Source organism: Phoca vitulina, unplaced genomic scaffold, assembly GCF_004348235.1.
Source record: "Phoca vitulina isolate PV1807 unplaced genomic scaffold, GSC_HSeal_1.0 scaffold38, whole genome shotgun sequence".
Taxonomy (NCBI): Eukaryota; Metazoa; Chordata; class Mammalia; order Carnivora; family Phocidae; genus Phoca; species Phoca vitulina.
The window spans coordinates 18,316,517-18,338,487 of NW_022589741.1; the positions used below are offsets into that span (position 1 = coordinate 18,316,517).

Sequence of the window (21,971 nt, forward strand, 5' to 3'; positions counted from 1 at the left end):
CCCAGAGCTTCCTGAAAGCTGATGCCAGAGGGACCACACCCAGAGGTTAAGAGGCACTGAAATGTCCATGGCAGTGGGATGTAGAGGACAGGGTCTACACCAGACCTCTGTGAGAGCCCGGGGAGCTTGGCCAACAGGATGGAGAGGACAAGGGAAACACCTTAAGGTTTTGTCACGTGTTACAGATAATGGACTGGGTCAGAAGACACGGATTTTGCCTGTCTTTTAGTTGATGCAGAACTTTGGGCAAATCTCAACTCCCCTCAAGCCTTAAGTTTCTTCCTTATTAAATGAAGAGTTGCCCAAAATGAACTACAAGATGCATCCCAGTAGCAAAATGCTATTATGCTAGGATATTTTTCTCTAGTTACTTAAATTATTATAGAAAACCTATTTGAAGCATGTAAGAGTCTTGCAACCTCGAGCTTCCATAATCATCACTACACAATATTATAGGACCAAAGCCAATCATAAAATAACCACAGGGCTTGATTCGTGGCATGGCCTTAGACAGAGGCAGTCAAAAATTTTGTATGGAAGAAAATCGGAAGAAAGCCAAAAGAATGCTGTGTGTTCTCTGTGTGTACTAGAACTCATTTGTTTATAACCCACTCCTGAATGAGGACAAAGAGGAGCCAAACATATAAAATCATTAGACCTAAAACGATCAACGCAGAGTGGTCCACGGGATGCGTCCCTTTCTTTATTTAAAAAGGATTTGTTAACTCCCCGCTGCATCCTACACACCAGCAAGGCAGGCACTCAGCTCCAAGTTGCCTTTCTTTTTCTGATTCAGCTACCCAAATCCAGTGCTTTCTTTCTGATCCCCCGTCCTGCATGAGGATTTCCCAGCCTCTCCCGCCCCATCCTCTGCCCCCTCACTCTGCAACTGTGCCTATGGTCTGGACCACTCCCTCAGGGCTTATCATTTGGCTGCATTTCATTAGCTGCTGCCTGTATTCCTTTTGTACCAACTACGCTAGAAGCTGCCTGAACATTAAGATTGTACGTTTCTCTACAGCTGTTAGCACAGTGCTTTGTCCAAAGTGAACACTCAGTAAATATTTACTGGTTGGTTACAGAAACGTGTAAAAATCATTTCATGAAAATGGGCCTCTCTGAAATTTTTCTCTTGAAAGATAACTTCAGAAGACTCTACATATCCCTCAGTAGACCTACTCTAACAATGAATATCTCCCACTAATAAGAAATGTCTTTACATGAAATCAAAATAATTCCCACAGCAAATATTTATTGAGTACCTACTATATTCCAGGCCCTCAGGGTCAGGGGTCTGGCCCAAAAAACATGGTTCAAAAAAAAAAAAAAAAAAAAAAAGAACTTTAAAAAAAATAATTAAAAGATCTTTTTTAAAAAATGGTCCCTACCCTCAAGGAGCCCAAAACTTTAGTTGGAAGACAGTTATGTGATCATTATAATGCAACAATAGGAACGTAGGTTCAACATGCAGTAGGAACGAAAGGAGCACCTAATTCTGCCTTAAAAGGCAAGAAAAGTCTCCTGAAAAGAAACAGCATTTGAACAGACCTTAGAAGGATGAATCAAAATATGGCAAACTGACAAATGGGAGCAGAGGTTTGAGAGCATGAGAGACGTGGTGTATCCTCAGCCTCACCCACAGCTCAGCAACTGGGGGAGCACGTGTGAGGGAGGGAAGTGGTGTGACACGGGCAGGTTAGGTAACTAGAGGTAGGGGCCGTGGAAGGCTTTTATGTCGGCCAAAAGGTTTTAGATTTTATCCTGCAAATGGCAGGAAGCCATGGGCAAATTTTAAGCAGGTTAATGACATGATGAGGCTGAACGTGGTAGAAAATTCATTCTAGCCAGGGTCTGGAGAATAGACTGGAAGGAAATAAGATTGCAGAGACAGCAAAACCAGTTAGGGGATGTTTGCTGTGGTTCCTGTAAGAGATCATTCGAGAACTCAGGGCAGCAGCACCTGCTCTGGGTCTGTCTCACACTCCGCACACCATTCACTCACTTTTCAGTATGGTGGACAGATCTAAATCCACCAACTGGATGAAACTTCCTGCAGCTCAGAGCAGCCCCCTCAGCGCCTGCCTAGAGACGGTCAAGGAGGGAGATTAACAAATTCCGCAACTGTTTGAATACAAGGTAAATGGGGGAGAGAGAAAGAGACTGGTTTCCAAGTGTCCGATTAGTGGTACTAATACCACAGAGGTAGAAAAGAAGGGCTTTTGTGCTGGGGTGGAATGGGGGAAGGGCACGAGAACAGGGGTGGTGAGCCTGATGTCGAATTTGAAGAATGCGATCCGAGCAAGAACTCAGGAGAGACATCTGAGTTAGCAACATACGTTTGATCTTAAGAACCCACTCCCTGGTGGACTGAAGCTGTAGGAAGTGCTGAGATGCCCCAGGAATCAGAGGCAGTGGGAGAAGAGAAGAGGGTCAAGAACAGCGCCCGGTAGAGTAGGGTTAAATTTTAAGGGTAAGCAGAGGAAGAGAGCAGAAGGTGAGAGACTATGAAGGGCTTGCCAGAGAGGTAGAAGGCTGCCAGGCTAAAATAGTGTCATGGAAGTCGAGACCTGAAAAATCTCAAGAAAGAGACATCAGTGGACAGGGTCGAGCTCTGCAGGAAAGGGTTTTTTACTTTTTACTTAAAAAGGGTGCCATGAAAAGGGAATGATACATGCAACTCATACATGCTAGTCTCAAAGGATTCAGAAAAAAAAAAAACTAAGTAGCCATAATGCACACAATAGTCACAGAAATGATGTATATGTATATTTGAGTGTCCATCTATCTGTATGTGGAGAGACACACAGAGAAAGATGAAACTGGCACAACATTAATGAATCTCAGTAAGAATATTTGGGAGTTCTCCATGCTATTCTTGCAATTTTCCTGTAAGTTTCAAATAATTTTGTAAGTTTGAAAAAATGAAAAGGTAAAGAAAATGGTGCCCAGAGGATTTTGCAAGGAAGAGGTTACCGGTGGGCTGAGCAGAGCAGTGTGGGCGGGGTAGTGAGAATCCGTGCTCTCTTGCAGGGTGTAGAGGGCACAACCAGAGAGGGAAAAGGAAGGCCAGTGCAGCCTACACCTGCAAGATGCCTCACGGGATTAAGAGATGAGGTTTAACTGGAGAATGAGATCAAGTGAGGGATTCTTGCATTTTTTTGTTCATAGAAGAGATAGAAGTACATTCACAAGCTGCAAGGTGGAGAAACCAGAGATAGGGCACCTTCTGAGGTAACAAAGAAGATATGTCAGAAACAAACAAAGCCCCTGAGACCATTTAAGCCTATGCATCTTCACTTTTAAAATACTGACAACTGATGGTCATCATCATCCCTTTCTATGGAAGCGTCCTACTCGTGCCTAAGGGCTTTACTTTAAACCCAGTCATCCCTCTTCACTTTACCTTTCCACATAGATCTTGTCCTGGATCATTCCGTGCTCCCCTATGAACCTTCACGGCTTTTCCAAATCTTAGTTCCGTTGTGTAGCCAGAACTGGACCCAGTACTTAGCTAAGGGTCTGACCTTTGCCAGATTGTGCAAGTGAGCACATTCCCAATAGCAGAAGAGCCTTCCCAGGCACGGAGCATGGGGTCAATAGGAAAAAAATAGAAACTTCTCCAATTAAGTGAAACTTTGAAAAAATGAAATAGGATGTTTCCTTTCTTGCCACTCTAAAATAACTCCTGACTTTCTAGGCAAGGCAAAGGCATGACAGGGTGAAAGGTATGTAGGATCTTTGACTAATTGATATCAAAGTCCTTGTAATCACATCCTAAGTTCTCTTCCCACCTTGCCTCTTATTATAAGAGCAATTATTTTGGTTTTGCCTCCAATACCATCAAGAGAGCTATGCTCCTTTCATTCATCTGAACGTAGAGTCCTCCCTTACTGATGCTGAAAATGGGAGCCAATTAATGCATGTGCTCTAAGTGTTCTTAATATTATCAGATGGCATTGATAACCCCTGCTCAAAGTATTTGTGTTTTATTGTTAATGAACACAACAGACATGTCTCTATGTCAGAGCTGATCTCGGAGCCCAGGCACAACCCTCAGGGTTTATCAGGGTAACAAAGAGCAAGAATGGCTTTTGTTTTAAAGCAGATGAACCTTTGGTTGAGACAGAGCATGCATCCTCCCCTCTGCTTATAGCTTGTAAACCCGAAAGCTGTGAAAGAGAAACAGCCAGACACTGCCTTTCACAGGGTTGGGGGCAAACTACCCTTGGATGGCACGGTATGAAAGAACATTAATAACTAAGTACGGATCTTACTAAGAAATTATCATCCCCGCATTAGGCATCAGGATTCCCCAATGCGAACGCTGTACCAATGGCCACTGCTGTGTGTGCTCTGGGAAAACCCAGTGCCATTAAGCAGTTATTCTTAGTGCATGGAGTATGGACTGATTGTGAGTATCGGTAACAAAAGAACCCCACTGAGAGCAGGATGGAATAGAGGATTTCAGTGCTGGTGGAGATTAAGTAGCCTGAGAATGGCTTTGTATATTAACTTGAGGGAACTCAGGTCTTGCGACCTAAAAAGTGACACCTGATGTCTCAATTGTCGGGTAATAAATCTTCAGTAAACCACAGATCTCAAGTAGTCTGCTCAGAAGGTGAGAGAAATCACATCAAGCCTGTAAATGTCTTCCTTTCTGGGGGCTGAAATGCCATCTCTGGGCACTTACATTTCTGTGAATAGCGGATTTAACACTTGAGACAATTGAAGTTTCATAAAATGATGAGTCCTTGGCCTTGTTGACAAAGCACCCTGTGAAGAGTACTATTGTAATCTGAATAGTCAGCCGCAAAGGTATAACATGATTAAAACCAAGTGGTAACCCAAGATTTCGGGTCCGGTACCCTAAGGAAAAAATTCCTGATAGCTTTTTTTTTTTCTTTGTTGGTGGGAATGAGGACAGAGAACTGGGACATGTATGGTTGGATAGCAGAAAAAGCTCCTTTTAATTGCTAGAAAAACTTTTTTTCTAGCGATTAAAAGGATGACAGATATTTTTTATTTTTATTTTTTGAGACTTTAGTTATTGAAAGAGAGAGAACACGAGTGGGGGGGAGGGGCAGAGGGAGAGGAAGAGAGAGCATCTCAAGCAGACACCACGCTGAGTGTGGAGCCCGACATGCAGCTTGATCTCAGGACCCTGAGATCATGACCTGAGCTGAAACCAAGAGTCAGATGCTCAACTGACGGAGCCACCCAGGTACCCCTGACAAATATTTTTTTTAAATGACATTATCAGGTGCGCCTGGGTGGCTCAGTTGGTTAAGCATCTGCCTTCAGCTCAGGTCATGATCTCGGGGTCTTGGGATTGAGCCCCATGTCCAGCTCCCTGCTCAGTGGGGAGTCTTCTTCTCCCTCTCTCTGCTCCTCCCCCTGCTTCTGCACCCTCTGTCTCTCAAATAAATAAATAAAATCTTTAAAAAAATAATAAAATGACATTATCAGCATCAGTAAATATTTATAGATTGTAGCACATGGTTTTTTTTGTTTGTTTTTTACCTTCATGAACAGTGATGATGGCCATGAAAATAGCCACTGTGTTTTATTAACACACCTGATAAGACTGTACAATAGCAGTTTTCTTCTGGGTGCACTATAAGAAAGAATGCTCTTGGCCTATCCATTTGCAGAGCCTTCTCGCCCACATTTCTCCCAGGCAGCTCCGTATACTGCATGGAAGGAAAAAACTTTTTTTTTTTTTTAAAGATTTTATTTATTTAACAGAGAGAGACACAGCGAGAGAGGGAACACAAGCAGGGGGAGTGGGAGAGGGAGAAGCAGGCTTCCCGCTGAGCAGGGAGCCTGATGCGGGGCTCGATCCCAGGACCCTGGGATCATGACCTGAGCCAAAGGCAGATGCTTAACTACTGAGCCACCCAGGTGCCCCAAAGAACCTTTCTTAATTGAAATACAGAAAAGGAAGTTTTTCTTTTTTGGAGTACCACAGGTAAAAATTCAAAGTGTAATCAAGCTCATCAGAACCTGGCCAATCCTCCAAAAAGCAAGGAGAACATGCCTTGAATTTCAGATAAGCCATTTATACTTAAAAATCTGAAATGCAAAGTAGTAGTATATAGGACTGTTTTAAGTTTAACAATCTCAATCTCATCATTATAGAGAAATTTCATTAGAAATAGAATACCATTTAATATTATACAGGAATAGGATGTCTTAGTAATTAGATCAGAAAAGTGAAATAAAAGTTGAACTCATTGCAATAATTTGATCATTCTTCATGGCAAGCTAAAACAATTTGAGCAGAAATAGGATTTATTCACCTTAAGGGTTGTTTTTTTCCTTGAATGACCCAGGTAACTGGCATTTTTCAATTAACATTGCACAGGTAGAGATTTTTTTTATATGTGTGTTAAGAAAAAAATATGTTGCAGTTATATACCACACTGATGCATATGGTCATATTACTGTTTTTACTAAGCATTTAATCATTCTTTCCAAAGGCCTCTTAACTCTGCTAGTTTTTCACAAAGTAATGAGTGCTTTATTCCTTGGAAACTATTTCTAAATGGCTTAGCACAATATAGTTACATAGTGTATCTATTATACCAGGAGTACATTTTGTTGTTACAAGACTTTGAAAAGCATAAAGACCATTCTGAAATTGAAATATTTCCCCCAGATGTTTGATTGCCTAAGTACAGTCTATATTAAGGAACTGAAGCAAAACAACCCTTGTGGTTTCACAGATGTCCTATCACAGTGCAGACTCTTTTATAATCCTCTGAATAAAATCTAATTTGTTTCATCTGGTGAAGAGGTCATTTCTAGCTTCTGACCTATATGAGTAAGAAGATCTAATCATCTAAATTGTATCTCATATTTGACTTGTGCTTGGTTGGTAAACCGGATCATTGATGTCCTCTCTGGTTAAGATTTTTAAAAATATTCACCTTAGTTAAAATAAACTTGCATATTTTGATGTAGATTTGTACTTCCTTTATATGTAGCCCTGTGGAGGTAAAGCTCCTTCCCCTCCCCCACCCCAACCCCCACACTTGGTAACACTTCATTTTACATTTGAAGTCAAAGACTTGTCCTTAATATAAAGCCCATTCTAAGCTTTCTACTTCTTTCTAGAAAATTCGTAATCTGAAATTGCCAGGAGGAATTACTCAGCTAATCACGCTCATATCCTGAAATTAGGAAAGGACCTACTGTACTCTTTATCTCCTTTCAATTCTGTGGTCACCTTCCCAGAAGTGACCCCTAGTTTGAAAAATACTAAGGTAAAATGTGAAGAGTGCCGATCATCTGACTTTACATTAACCAAAGATATCTTTTCCGAATTATCAGGAACACTTGTCTCAATATGAAAGTGCAAAACCAAACTGTGTACCGAGAGGTCAATCTTCTGAAACAACCAATGGCCAACAACCTTCCAGGAAACCAGCCAATCACAAGATTCAAAACCAGCATAAACACCAGCATGGCCTGAAGTCTTTGGTGACTGAAGAGCTGGCTGTCAGTCACAGAAACCAGAACACTCCCAGACAGCAACAAAACCAAAATAAGCCTACTGACACTTCAGTAAAGCACGAAACAATCGGAATTATGAATGCGCCTAACAATGATTTACAACACTCAAGTGCACTTAGGAGCCAGGAGCCCAAAGTAACCTCCAATAAATTTGCTCCACCACAGCAGGCTGTTGATAAGGTATTGTACAAAAACTCTACTGGATATCACTCCATGAATGTTGAGAAAGAAAGAGGACACAAAGGCCAAGAAGAGAAAAGACCGTCACATCAGCAGCTACACATCAACACTCTTTCTAATATGGACTTGAACTACCTTAATGAGCTTACTAAGAGACAAGTGCCCCGGAGCCAGAAGGGCTCCCAGTCCATTCCTAACAAAAATGTTAATGGATCGAGGGAAAATAAGAAGCAACCCAAGCAGACTTACACAGAGACAAAATATAAGAACTTAGAAATATTATGGTAAGAATTCCCTTTTCTCAAGTGTTTTTCTAGAGGAGAAATGAGAGACCACTGAAGACAAGAGAGGGAGAATAGGGGGGTGGGCAGGTCATGGGGATTGTCAGGGGAGAGGGAAACATAACCTAACAAGGTCCTTGGCTCTGATTCCTTTTTTTTTTTTTTTTTTTATGACTTATTTATCTGAGAGAGAGAGAGAGCGCGCGCGCAAGTGTGGAAGGTGGGAGGGGCACAAGGAGAGGGAGAGAGAGAATCTCAAACAGACTCTCCGCTGAGTGTGGAACCCAATGCAGGGCTTGATCTCACAACCCTGAGATCATGACCTGAGCCAAAACCAAGAGTCAGATGCTTAATGGACTGAGCCACCCAGGCGCCCGAGTTGGCTCTGATTTCTGCCTCAAATAGTCCACTTTCAATGTATTTTTCTTCTTCCTTGTCTCCTCTAGTTTTTAACTGTAGTTAAGCCAGAGGTTGGAGGGAGGGGAGGAGGACAGAGGGACTGGTCATTAAAAAAAGATCAGTATATTTTGAGGGTTACAAATAATGTTTGGAGGAAACTATCTCCAACATTGTATTGACCTATCCTAAGGAAATAATCAAAAATACAGAAAAATATGTATGCACAAAAATAACATCATTTATCAAAATGACAACAATAATCCAACAATAAGGAAAGGTTTAGGTAAATTATGGTATTAAATATCATGTAACTGTTAAAAGTTACGGTTATGAGGAAACACTTCTATTTAAAAAAAAAAAAAAAAAACCAGTAAGGTACAAATATATACCTAAGGAGTAGGAGCTCTACTATGTAAAACTATGCACAAAGGAAGAAAAATGCACCAAAATGTCAATAGTGGTTATTTCTGGCAAGAGAGATTGGGGTTATTTCTAATGTCACCTTCATACTTTCTGAATTGTTCACGTTCCCTGCAATGTAGATATATTCTTTCTATAATCAGAAAAAAAAAAAGTTATTTTAAAAATCACTTCAGGGACATTTCCTGATGTCATTCAATCAAATGTGTTTATCACATACCTGATATGCACTAAATCCAGTGCTAAAATGCTATAGAAGATACAAAAGTAGTATGATGCACAGGTACCTTCCAGGAGCTTACTTTCAAAGTAGGGAGGCAATTTTGCATATCTGAAGGGATGAGAAGACATTTCAGTGCTGTACTTGGAGGTATAGAACATACATTCGATAAAATTCAGATTTAGCTTCCTGGAAGAGATAGTGATAGATAGCAAGCATCCTGGTCTTTTTTTCCTGAATTTAGAGGGAGTGCTTCTAACATTTATATCATGAAAAATATTTCACTTTTGGTAGACAGGGAGGAGAGACAGGAAATTTCTCCTATTCCTATTCCTTTTGCAAAGAGCTTTTATCACAAGTGGATTTTCAACTTTAAACTACTTACATTTATTGTGACAATCCTATTTGGATTTATTTCTACCATCTTAATTTGTCCTTTCAATCATCCTATTGTTTCTACGCTTTTATATCTCTCTCTACATATAGATATCTAGGTCTTCTATTGAACTAATAGAGTTTTGTTACTCTTTCCCTCTACTGATTTGGAAATATACATGCTCTTCCTATTTTAAGTATAGTTGACAACATTCCATTAGTTTTAGGTGTACAACTCAGTGACAAGTTTATATACATTATGCTATGTTCACAAGTGTAGCTATCATCTGTCCCATTACCTTGCTATTACAATACCACTGACTGTGTTCCTTATGCTGTGACTTTTATTCCTGTGACTTTAATTCCATAACTGGAAGCCTCTCTCCTTCACCCATTTTGACCAACCTCCTACCTCCTTCCCTCTGGCCACCATGAATTTGTTCTCTGTATTTATAAGACTGATTCTGCTTGTTATCTCTTTTTTTTAGATTTCATTTATGAGTGGAATCATATGGTATTTGTCTCAGTCAGGCTCAATTCGCTTAGCATAATGCCCTCTAGGTCCATCCAACTAATTTTTCAAAAAACTTAACTAGGCTAGTGTTAATATTTCTATTCTCCTCCAGAACATATTCAGAATCGCTGGATTGTTTTAATCCAATCACCCTCTGGTATTTTTGTCCAGCACTTTGTCCAGCACCTATATCTCCAAAATTTATTGCTTATTGTATACAATGTTTTAAATTTAACTGTTTATTAATGTCTTTGCCTCACAGTTTTTCTTCCATTTTGCGCTTTCTTCCTGAAGTAGATATCCTTTGGAAATTTTTTCAACAAGAGTAGGTCACTGGTAAATTTACCTGAAATTCCTTTATGCTCTATCTTGAATTATAGTTTAACCTGGTAAAGAGTTAAACTCTTTGAAAACATTTTTCTATCTCCTGGTTTCTGTGAAAAGTTTTTTGTCAATATTTCTTTTGTTTTCATCTTTTAAGGTCCCTCCCTCTGTTCTTGGCATTCTGAAGTTTCACTGTATTAGGTCTAGGTATGAAATCTTTAACCCTTCTTGTGATTCCTAAACCTGAGGATTCATCACTTTCATAAATTCTACAAAATTATCATCCATGTCCCTTTATTAGGAAATAGTCATAAGAAATGCTACCTATCTAATGAAAGATTATTTACCCTATTTTCCCTCCAGGAACACCCAAGAGATGTATATTAAAATCTGTTTTTCTAGACTCTAGGTCTCTTTAATTCAGTTTCTTATTTTCTATCATTTATCTGTCTGTGCTTCTGAGAAATTTCCTCCCGTAAGTTTCCCAACGCAATAACTCTCTTCAGCTGTAGCCAGTATGGCTTTAATGTATCGACTGAGTTGTAAATTTCAATAGTATTTTTCATGTCTAGAATTTTTATTAAAACCTTCCTGTTCTTTTTTCAAAATAGGTTTCTCAGGGTTTTGATTTCTTCTTTCAGGTCTTTAATCATTTTAAACATGCTTGCTTTAAGAATACTATCTAATATTCTATGATCAGAAGTTCTTAGAAATCTAGCACTGCTTCTTGTGTGTGTGTATATGTGTCTGCTGACTCTTCTACTTGGTAGATTATTTCCTCATATATTCTAGGATTTTGGATTGTGAATGTATGTTTAGTCGTCTTGTCTGTAGATGCCTAGGCAAGCTTGAGAAGGAGTGTATCCCTCCAGAGAACTTTTATATTTGCTTCTGCCAGATATGCAGAGGTATCCCCCTCCGGGATCATTTTCATGTCATTTTTTTGGTGTTGGAATCCATGACTAGGTGGGTAAGGTAAATATGAACCCCAAACATTGTCCCATGGAAATTCATAAGGAATTTTTTTTCCAGTTGAGAACCTAGACCAAGACAGATGGGCTTGCTTTGTTGATTCACTAATCCAACTTTTTATCAAGGACGTAGCTCTCCAAAGCCTTCATGCAGGCATCTCAGTTGATTTCTCACCCGACATGGGGCCAAGATTTCACATATCCTGTGCCAGAGTGAAGTGCTAGAACTCAAGCCCATAGGTCCAAAACTCCCGCAAAGCAAGCCATAGCTTCAGCTCATCCAAAATCTGCTTTACTTTTGTTCCTTTTTTGGTTTTGGTCTCAAAGATTCCCTGCCTCTCTTACAAATTCACCTATGTATTCAAAAGGATGTTTGTTTAAATTTAATCCAACATTTCCAGGTATTTTATAGTGGCAAGGACTTTTCAAAGGGGTGTTTTCTTTTTCTATTCTGAATGCACTAAATGGAAGTTCTAAATAAGAGCTAGACTATCCTAAAGAAAACTAGGAGGATTTTAAGAAATTAATGTATTTATGAAAAGATTAGGCTAGGGGCGCCTGGGTGGCATCTGACTTTTGGTTTCTGCTTGGGTCACGATCTCAGGGTCGTGAGATCAAGCTCCGCGTCAAGCTCTGCGCTCAGCACAGTCCGCTTTGGATTCTCTCGCTCTCTCTCAAATAAATAAATAAATCTTTCTTTAAAAAGATTAAGCTAAAGATCATTAATTTGATTTGGAGAATGATGAATACATCAAATTCATAAAGACTCTTATGCTAAAAGTCTTATGTAATCAGTTTTTAGTAACAGATTTGTGGGGTGTTTTTCCATTCAGGAAATTCCATCCTTCCTCGGACAGCCAACCTGTTAGAGCTTCTCCAGACTCACAGCTCACTCAGATAATGGAGCAGCATCAGCAAGCCTTAATGCAGCTGACCGAGGTGCAGCCCAGGGGAAGGGCCTCATCCAGCGTCACATTTCCACCTATACTGTCAAGGGTCGAAAGTGAATCCCAGCTCAGTTCGGACAGAAGCCAAAGAAACCAAATGAAAATTAGTCGTAGCAATTCCGAAGGCTACCTACTTCAACTAGAAAAAGGAAGAAAGCATAGGGAAAAGAGCAGCATCAAGGTAATAAAAGCATTTTACCAAATAACCTTTTAATTCTGATTATACAGATGGCCCTTGGTTTTCATTCCCTTACTTCTAGCCATGGAATAGGGATGGTCGTTACTGAGCCAATGCCACACTGGGCGGCCCCAAGTCCTGAGGCACTTCCCGATTTGATTCCTGCTGCTACCTGAAATGTCCCTCCTTTGTGCTTCAGCTCAGGGACAGGGCTCCTTTTGGCCCCAGGTTAAACATCACACCCTCAGAAATGTTCCTCACCCCCTGTCTCGGCCCCTAGTCAAGGCTGAGTCTCTCAGGACCTTCTCCTATCTGAGAAGACAAAGTAGGGCTGAGCGAAAATGCAAAATCTTTCCAGGAAGAAATGAAGGCACATGGAAGGAGTCTTTTTAAGTCCTCTGCATTTCTCCACTGTTGCAAGTATTAAAAACCCCCAGGAAAGGTCGCTTGCTTCTAATGTCAAATGGTAAGGAGAACACTGGAAAATGCATTCTGCGTTACAGGGCAACAGGGGAAGACTGGATTGGAAGCAACGGGCCTGTGGTGATCTGGGTTCCCCAGGAACAGACTCTGAAATGGAGATTCACGCGCAGGAGGCTGACTGAGGCGTGCCTCCCAAACCACCCCTGGAAGGGAGTGAGGGGGGGCAGGGCTGGCTGAGGGAGAGTGTGCAGTAATGCAGGTGCAATAGAAGCCTCTAAGAAGCCCACAAGGGCTCTGAAGTTGAGATGGCTCTTTGAAGGTAAAGGGTGCAGGCTTTTGCTCCACCACGTGGACCAGCCATTGGCTATTGACTGCCCCCCCCGGGGAGGGTTGGAACTTTGGGCACCCCAGCTCCATCTGGCTGAGGGCGGTTCTTAGGGAGGGACCCATCTGGGAGCCATAGCAGACAGCACTCCCAGCAAGTGGAGAAATGAGTGCCTCGGTCCCGAGGGACATTCATTATAAGGCAGTTTTAGGGAATCAACCTCTGTTCAATTCAACATAGTTGAATGCCTATTAGGAACTGTGGTAGGTGCCAAGAAGAAGAGAATGAGCCATGACCCTTCCTCATGTAGACACACAGGAAAATAGCTGCAGTATAATGTTGCCACTGGGGGAGGCGGGGAGAGAGGTATGTATGGGTTGCACAGAGGAGCACAAAGGAGTTTGGGTTGACATCCCAACCTCGGGGGTCAAGCAGAGCTTCAGGGGATAATTCTGAGCCAAGATTTAGATGATCAAGAGTTAATACGAGGGACGCCTGGGTGGCTCAGTCGGTTAAGCGTCTGCCTTTGGCTCAGGTCATGATCGCAGGGTCCTGGAATCGAGTCCTGCATGGACTCGGAGCAAGGAGCCCGCTTCTTCTGCCTGCCGCTCCCCCTGCTTGTGCACTTGCTCTCTCTCTCTCTCTGACAAATAAATAAATAAAATCTTAAAAAAAAAAAAAAAGTTAATGAGAAAAGACCAAAAGAGCATTTCAGGCAAAAAGGACCAGCCTGTGGCTTAGTCCCTAGCGAAGAGTAGACCATCAAATAAATGTTAGTTTCCTTTTCCTTCTTCTCTAAGTTGAGTTCATGTCTTACAGAGAAGAGGTGGCAGAAAGTACCCCGATGACTGTGTGTATCACCGGAAGTCTAAGAGCATGGGAGGGTCGGAAGGGGAAGAAAAAAATTTCCAGACGCTGCTGCCCAAACCCTCTTTCCAACTCAGAAAATCCCTCCCTTCCTCCTTTCTTTCAGGAATGTTGCAACCCACCCGCATCCATTTGTGGGGGCCAACACCTTCACCCTGCATCTAACAAATGCACAGAAGCCCTCTTTGTCCTTTAAGCTACTCCAGAAGCTCAAATGATTGAGAACCGTGCGCTATTTGTATAGGACAGCAGGTAGCCGGGGCACCAGGCAGGGGGAATCATTATCCAGGTCGTGCCCATTTGCTAGTCACAGCAAATCTTGTGGTTTCCAAGGGACTCGACTTGAATCACATTAAAAATTTGAGGCTTTGTAAAGCTAACAAACCCAAGCACCATTCCCCTTCTCCTGGCAGTTTTGATGCGACCGATTTATGAACGCTAAGCATCATCCATGCTGAGAAATCCAGACGTCAGGCAGTAAGAGATGGACGCAGCGGAAGGGATGACAAACTGCATAGAAGTATCTATTGCCATCGGCCACAAAACAACTGCTTAAGGAGTTCTGGGATGGCTGAGCTCCAGTCATTAACTCACATTGTCACAGACAGTCTGGGTATTGCTGCTTGGCGGCTTCTAAGAGGAGGTTTATTTGGATTAAATTTAACAACCACAGAGCACATTTCCTTCACTTGCTGTTCCCCACTATCAGAGGCATTGTTTTTTGCCCTGCTTTTGAGTAACTTTCTCACACTCAGACATCTGAGAAATGTTCTGGAGAAAAGCCCTGCCGTGTCCCCCCACAGCAGGGTACGGCGTTTCAGAGTCGAAAACAAGTCCTCATAGGACAGTCGATGTCATTTTTCAGTTCAGGCACACTTTGCCCCACGTTTACAGTAAAAGTCACTCCTTGAGCTTGAGAGGTGGGATTAGTTACTGGCAGAAACGTGCCATCAGGAAAGTCTGGTGCTGTCCTCTGCCAAGGGGACCATCAACAGTGAACACCAGTTCCGAGGGGCAGGTGTGGTGTTCGAAATCATCAGCCCAGGGCCAGGGATGGCGGAGGTCAGCTTGTGCAGGTCTCGTGCAAAGACTAGCCATGAACACCATCAGGGGTTTATGGAGAACAGGATTATATTTTCCTCCTGTGTTTAGAGACCCAACAGGACTATCATTGTTGATTTAATTTGGGGGGGGGGGGGGGAAGTGTGCTATTGTGAACTTTTAGTCTTGTAACAGCCAAGAACTAAATCAAAGTAAATTCTGAGGATTATTTTACTATAAAAGCCTTTTGAAGAGGCAGAAAGTAGATTAGTGGTTGCCTAGGGCTGGTGATAGAGGGGGGCAGAGGAGTGGTTGCTAATGGGTACAGGGGTTTCTTTTCAGGGTAATGAAAATGTTCTAAAATCAGATCGTGGCAATGTTTGCACAACTTGATGAATATACTAAAAACCACTGAATTGTACAACTTCAAATGGGTGAATTTTGTAGTGTGTGAACTCTATTTCAGTAAAGCTGTTAAAAAAAAAAAAATGACTTTTGATGGAAAGAGATCAAACAAAATTACAGCACTGAGAGCCAGTCAAGATTACTTGAGGCAAACTTAAGTAAATCCAGGATTTTTCATTGCCAGTCACCCAGAACAAACTCTCTTAGGAACCATGCTCTCTCTCCCTTGAGAAAAGGTCTCTTTGCTAGAAGGAGCTCATGCTGGAAGGAGTTAGTAGCTTTGAGTATTTGGATACTCATCCCCCTCCTTGGGCCACATTGTTTACTTTGTGTCAATATTTAATGCTAGTGCCTTTGCTGTTTTCCTAGGATAACCAAGATATTTATTCTGATTATTCGAGGGGCTAGTAAAAACTGGGACAACGTGGGGGGGGGGGGGCAGTGCAGGGAGCAATTATTCGTGCTTCACACTGTATCTTCTGTGTCAGCTCAATGATTAAAGTTAAGCTGCTTCACGCTAAGTATGTGATTTCTGGCCACTGATCATTTCTCATCAGTTTTGGACAAATTGGATTTATGACCTGGAGATGAGCAAGGCTCTCTTCCTTTTTCATTATTGGTTTACTTTGGCAAACAGAAAGCAACTTAGCGATTGCAAAACCGCAGTACAGATGGCATGCCCAAGATAAAGAACAAATTTGCAATTGCCAAGTAGAAGATACCAGAATTCATTCACCTATTAATAATTAGGGGAGATGTTAAAATGTGGTCATACCCAGTGTAATCAAGGTTTGGACAAAAAGTGCATTCTTACACATTGCTAACGGAAGTGTTCATTAAGGACCTTAAGTGTGTTTGTGATTTTGTCTCAATAATTCCAATTCTATTCAGTTTAGATCTAAAAGCAATCATCAGAGTAGCCCACAAACAATGCTCATCCCTAGGACATCTTAAATGTTCAACATTTAGAATGTTATGTATGAAAGTCACATTTTTGAAAAATATTTAGTGACAGGGAAATACAGCATAATGCTAAAATACTTAGTGAAAAAAACTAATTTGTAGCACTTGGCAATTTTATGAAAATATGAACACGTAGATGTCAAGGGCACGAAGTAGCTGGAATGGTTTTGCCAGGTGATTGTTTTCTCTAAGGAGATTTAGGATTTTGAAAAGCCTCTAATGAACAATATTTTTTTCTCTATACTTTAATATTTTTAATGATTTTAGCCCAACAACCTCTTTAAAAAAAAAAAAAAAAAAAGATCCTCTCTTGTGTTTTACAATTATAATGAAAGACTTTTGACTATAAATTTTGAACATTCTAATCAGGGAAATTCTATTTGCAGGACTCAATCCTTGCAGCGTAGAAATGTTGCCTAAAAGATACAGGATTCTGGCTCTCTGAAGTACTGAAATGTTAGAAATATTGCTTTCGGCTACCAGTCACACAATTACTGTTTACAGCAACTTCAAAATTATGAGCTCATTCTTCTCACCTACAGTTAATCCACAAGTAGACAGTAACTAGCACTGGTGGTCCACAGCTCAAACAGCAGAACCAATATTTGAATGGTTCTCTGGTTCCTTTCCTGACACAAGATTGCTGCTGCAGCTCCAGCGGTCATATCCACATTCAAGGCAGGAAAAGGAAAGGGTGGGGTCTCACCAGCCTTAATGAAAACTAAGATGCAAACTCTACCCTAGCCAACTTGCATTTATTCATCATGGGCCGGAGCTCAGTGCTACAGATCTGGGGAAAGGAGTACCTGTCTCCAAGCCTCTATGGTGGGGAAGGACAAGGGAGAAGAAACTAACTGGTATGAGCTATGGGTAGTCAGCCAATAGGCCAGGGAGAGTAGAACACATTCTTGTAACCACTGATACAATGTATATTGGACACTTTTAAGATTTGGAAGCTATAGGTAGTAACTATATCCAATATAAGAATTTTTCTTTAAGTCTCTGGACAATCTGCCAAATTCTGTCTTAAGAGCTCATTAGAGGGACAGCTGGGTGGCTCAGTCAGTTAAGCATCTGCCTTTGGCTCAGGTCATGATCCCAGGGTTCTGGGATCGAGTCCCGCATTGGGCTCCCTGCTCAGCGGGGAGTCTACTTCTCCCTCTCCCTCTGCTGCTTGCTTGTGCTCGCTCTCTCCCTCCCTCTCTCTGACAAATAATAAATCTAAAAAAAAAAAATACTCATTAGATATACTGCATATCTTAGGATTTAACATAATTTATAGGAGCTTTCAAAATTTAGAAAAATCCTGAGCTTTGTCATTCTCATATAGCGAGGTAGTACCATGTACAATTAGTACAGAGCTGCCTGTCCCCTCTTCAGGATGGCTATTCTTTCTCTGTTCTAAGCACCGACTTTGTCTGTCTGAATAGAATCATTGTCACACTAGCTCTTTGGTGTTGTCCTTCCTATTCTTCCCAAGGAAGGAAATCAAATGAACTCATAACTCAAAGGATTTGGTATCCCCACAAGGGCATCTTCCCCAAGTAGCAAGTCAGTTTTAACATTGAAAGCAACAGTTTGGGGAATATCTTAATCTATCCTACAGTCAGGAAAGCATTAGTGTTTTTCTTGCCTGTTACTGAGCTCAAGAGTCATAGTCCAAAAATTAAATTGCCTCATTATGTTACTCTGTCCCTTTAAATATTCAATACTAGTAAGAGTTGTCATATAAAATTACTTATGCCCTTCAAAATATTCAAAACCACATTGACTAAAAGGAGTTTCTCAATTGATCTTGCCTAGACTTTTTAAAAAAGATTTATTTGAGAGAGAGCACGAGCAGGAGGAGAGGCCGAGAGAGAGAGAGAAGCAGACTCCACACTGAAGGTGGAGCCTGATGCAGGGCTTGATCTCATGACCCTGAGATCATATGACCTGAGCCCAAATCAAGAGTCGGAGACTTAACCAACTGAGCCACCCAGGTGCCCCAGATCTTGCCAAGACTCTTAACCCTTAAAAATTTACAGTCTTTGGGGCACCTGGGTGGCTCAGTCGTTAAGCGTCTGCCTTCGGCTCAGGTCATGATCCCGGGGTCCTGGGATCGAGTCCCACATCGGGCTCCCTGCTTGGCGGGAAGCCTGCTTCTCCCTCTGCCACTCCCCCTGCTTGTGTTCCCTCTCTCGCTGTGTCTCTCTCTTCAAATAAATAAATAAAATCTTTAAAAAAAAAAAAAAAAAATTTACAGTCTTTTCCTAATCAGAGAGGGAGACAAACCACAAGAGACGCTTACCTCTAGGAAACAAACTGAGGGTTGCTGGAGGGGAGGCGGGTGGGGGATGGGGTAACTGGGGGATGGGCATGAAGGAGGGCACGTGATGGAATGAGCACTGGGTGTTATATGCAACGGATGAATCACTGAACTCCACCTCCAAAACTAATAATACGTCTAGGTTAATTAACTGAATTTAAATTTTTAAAAATTTACAGTCTTTTGAATGTTAGGACATCATTAGACAGAGCACTCTCCTTTTGAAGCAATGCTTACCTGATTTAGAAATCATTTGGTTTTGTGAACTGTACAAGACCAGATGTAATAGTAATGGCAGCAGAAAAGTGGTGATGTATATGTTGTTTAGAACATTAATAACAAAACAACTCTTTATGCACTTGGAAATTTTTATTTATAATTTTCAGAATTCCCATTTTTTTGTTGTTGCAGAAGTTGGCAAAGTCAAAACATGTTAGCTGACCAGCTACAAATTACCCAAGAAGCTATTATCAATAACTGCCATTAGAGTGGAAGAAGGGTCAGGAAATGCACCCACTCTCCCAACCGTCCACATGAGCTTCCATTCTTTTCCTTATGTGGCTATGAGAGCGTAGTGTGGGGAGCAGGCACACAATTCCTTAAAAGAAACTGTCTCTTTGTATTTGTAGAGCTCCAAGCTGAAAGGTTATCAGAAAAGAGATGTGAAGCTTGGAGGCCTTGGACCTGACCTTGAATCCATCAGAGACAAAGTGAGTGTGATAGACATACAACATTTTGTAGGCTTGGATTTGCCCCACTTGGATTTGTATTAGCAGAACTGTACAGACATGTCTCCCACCACCCCCCGAGAACCAAGTCCTAATCCAAATGTCTCCCTCTGAATAGAGACCCTTGTGAAATAGCATTAGTAATAGAGACCCAGATACTCCTTTTACCATAAGATAAAATTACCTAGCCAATGTTGTTTTATGTATCTACCTTTTAGTTAGTCTTGAAGGCCTGCACAGAAAAGGGGGCCACATGCACATGAAAAGAGATGTGTGTGTTATATGGTCATTGGTCTTTCCCAATAGAGTGATCTTGGTAATTTTGAAGAGTGGCTACAGAGAAGACACTTAGGATAAGAGTTTCCCAACTCCTGAAAAGTGCATCCACTTTATTTCCTTTCCTCTAGTGAAAGATGATCTCCATTTAATGTGTTTTAACTACAGTTGCACTCAAGGCATAAAAAGAGTATAGTTCAAAGTTGGAAGCCAAAATGAAAATAAATTGGGTAAATGCAACAAAGAAGGAGCAGAATGTGATTTAGACCCTGTTAAGGGAACACGGGGTGTGCTACAGCAGTGATGTTGCCCCTCAGAAAGAGACTGTTTCTGGAGAAACATTAACTATCTCACTGCTGTTGCCTTATGCGTGCTAACCCCATTTCCTCTCTGCTGCTGATACAATATACCCAGCTGGCTAAAATGAGTGCTGCTTTTAAAGAGAGAACAGAGAGATCTAACAGGACCTGTGCACTGTCGTAACATGGTTTCTCTGAACAGAGGCAGAAATTAATCCAAAAAAAGGAATACGCGAAACAAGTTAAGGAGTATAACATGAAGACCCTAAGCATTCTGTCAAAACCACAAACAGTGAAAACTGAAAGTCAATCTGCCATCCCTCGACAGAAGGTAAGAAATCCCCACCAAGGCAGTTAGCTTTTCAATTAGAATTAAAAGGAAACCTTTGTTACCGCTGAGCAAATTCCCCATGTTTTTTGAACCCAGGAGAGGTCTTAGCTGCTGCCATTCCTGTGGCTACCCATCATTCACAGATACTGATACACAAATAACAGGTACACAAATGATGCTGGTAAGGTTAACCTGAAGTTCGTCATGGTCTTTAGTCCTCCACATGTTTTCTTCTTGTATTTCAAATTTGACACACATAAAAATGAACAGTAAGGCCAGCAGACAGGAAAGGACACTCAACATCACTCATCATCAGGGAAATGCAAATCAAAACCACAATGAGATCACCTTACACCTGGTCAGAATGGCTAGAATCAAAAAGACAGGAAATAACAAGTGTCGGTCAGGATGTGGAGAAAAAGGAACCCTCATGCACTGTTGGTGGGAATGAAAATTGGTGCAGCCACTGTGGAAAACAGTATAGAAGTTCCTCAAAAATTAAGAATAGAACTACCATATGATGGGTCGCCTGGGTGGCTCAGTCGGTTAAGTGTCTGCCTTCCGCTCAGGTCGTGATCCAAGGGTCCTGGGATCAAGTCCCGCATCGGGCTGCCTACTGAGCAGGGAGTCTGCTTCTCCCTCTCCCACTCCCCCTGCTTGTGTTCCCTCTCTCGCTGTGTCTCTGTCAAATAAATAAATAAAATCTTTAAAAAAAAAAAAAAAAGAACTACCATATAATCCAATATATTCCACTAGTGATTATTTACCCAAAGAATACGAAAATACTAATTTGAAAAGATATATGCGCACATATGTTTATTGCAGCATTATTTACAATTGCCAAGATATGGAAGCAGCCCAAGTGTCCATCTATATAAGAATGGATAAGATGTGGTGTGTACATGTACACACACACACACACACACACAAACGTATTACACAGCCTTAAAAAAAGGATGAGGGCGCTTGGGTGGCTCAGTCGGTTGAGCATCTGCCTTCCCCTCAGGTCATGATCCCGGGGTCCTAGATCAAGTCCCGCATTGGGCTCTCTGCTCTGCAGGGAGTCTGCTTCTCCCTCTGCCCTTCCTCCCACTAGTTCTCTCAATCTCTCTTTCATAAAAAAATAAAATAAAATCTTTAAATTTTTAAAAAAAGGATGAGATGGTATCATTTGTGACAACACGGATGGACCGAGAGGATATTACGCTAAGTGAAATAAGTCAGAACTGAGAAAGATAAACACCATACAATTCACTCGTATGTGGAATCTGAAAACCAAATAAACAAAACAAGAAGCAGAATCCAACCTATAACTACAGAGAACAAATTGATGGTGGCCAGAGGGGAGGTGGTGGGGTGATGTGCAAAATGTATGAAGGGGAGAGAGATTCTCTCTCTGGGATGAGTAAATCATGGGCATGAAAGGTACAGCACAGGGAATATAGTCAATGATACTGTAATAGTGTTGCGTGGTGACAAAGGAGAGCTACACTTGTGATGAGCACAGTGTGACACAGAGAAGTTGAATCACTTAAGTTGTACACCTGAAACCAAAGTAACAGTTTGTCAACTATACTCAAAAAAAATTTTTTTTAATTGAATAGTAAGGTGATTTCTTAGAAGAAACTAGCAATCCTGATAAAGCCTATCAATTTCCTTCCCTACCATTAAATTTTAAGGA

General features: G+C 41.4%; 1 protein-coding gene across 3 annotated transcripts in view; it reads left to right on the forward strand.

Moving 5' to 3' along the window:
• JHY (junctional cadherin complex regulator) overlaps positions 1 to 21,971 on the forward strand; it is a 60,860-nt gene that overhangs the window by 37,192 nt on the left and 1,697 nt on the right. For 2 of the 3 annotated variants that reach the window (XM_032428161.1, XM_032428163.1), the window contains 4 exons: positions 7,312 to 7,979; positions 12,033 to 12,327; positions 19,286 to 19,366; positions 20,162 to 20,290. In XM_032428161.1, coding sequence (XP_032284052.1) covers positions 7,312 to 7,979; positions 12,033 to 12,327; positions 19,286 to 19,366; positions 20,162 to 20,290 — 1,173 coding nt within the window. The remainder of the gene's footprint in view (positions 1 to 7,311; positions 7,980 to 12,032; positions 12,328 to 19,285; positions 19,367 to 20,161; positions 20,291 to 21,971) is intronic. The other variant, XM_032428162.1, reaches the window with a different exon arrangement.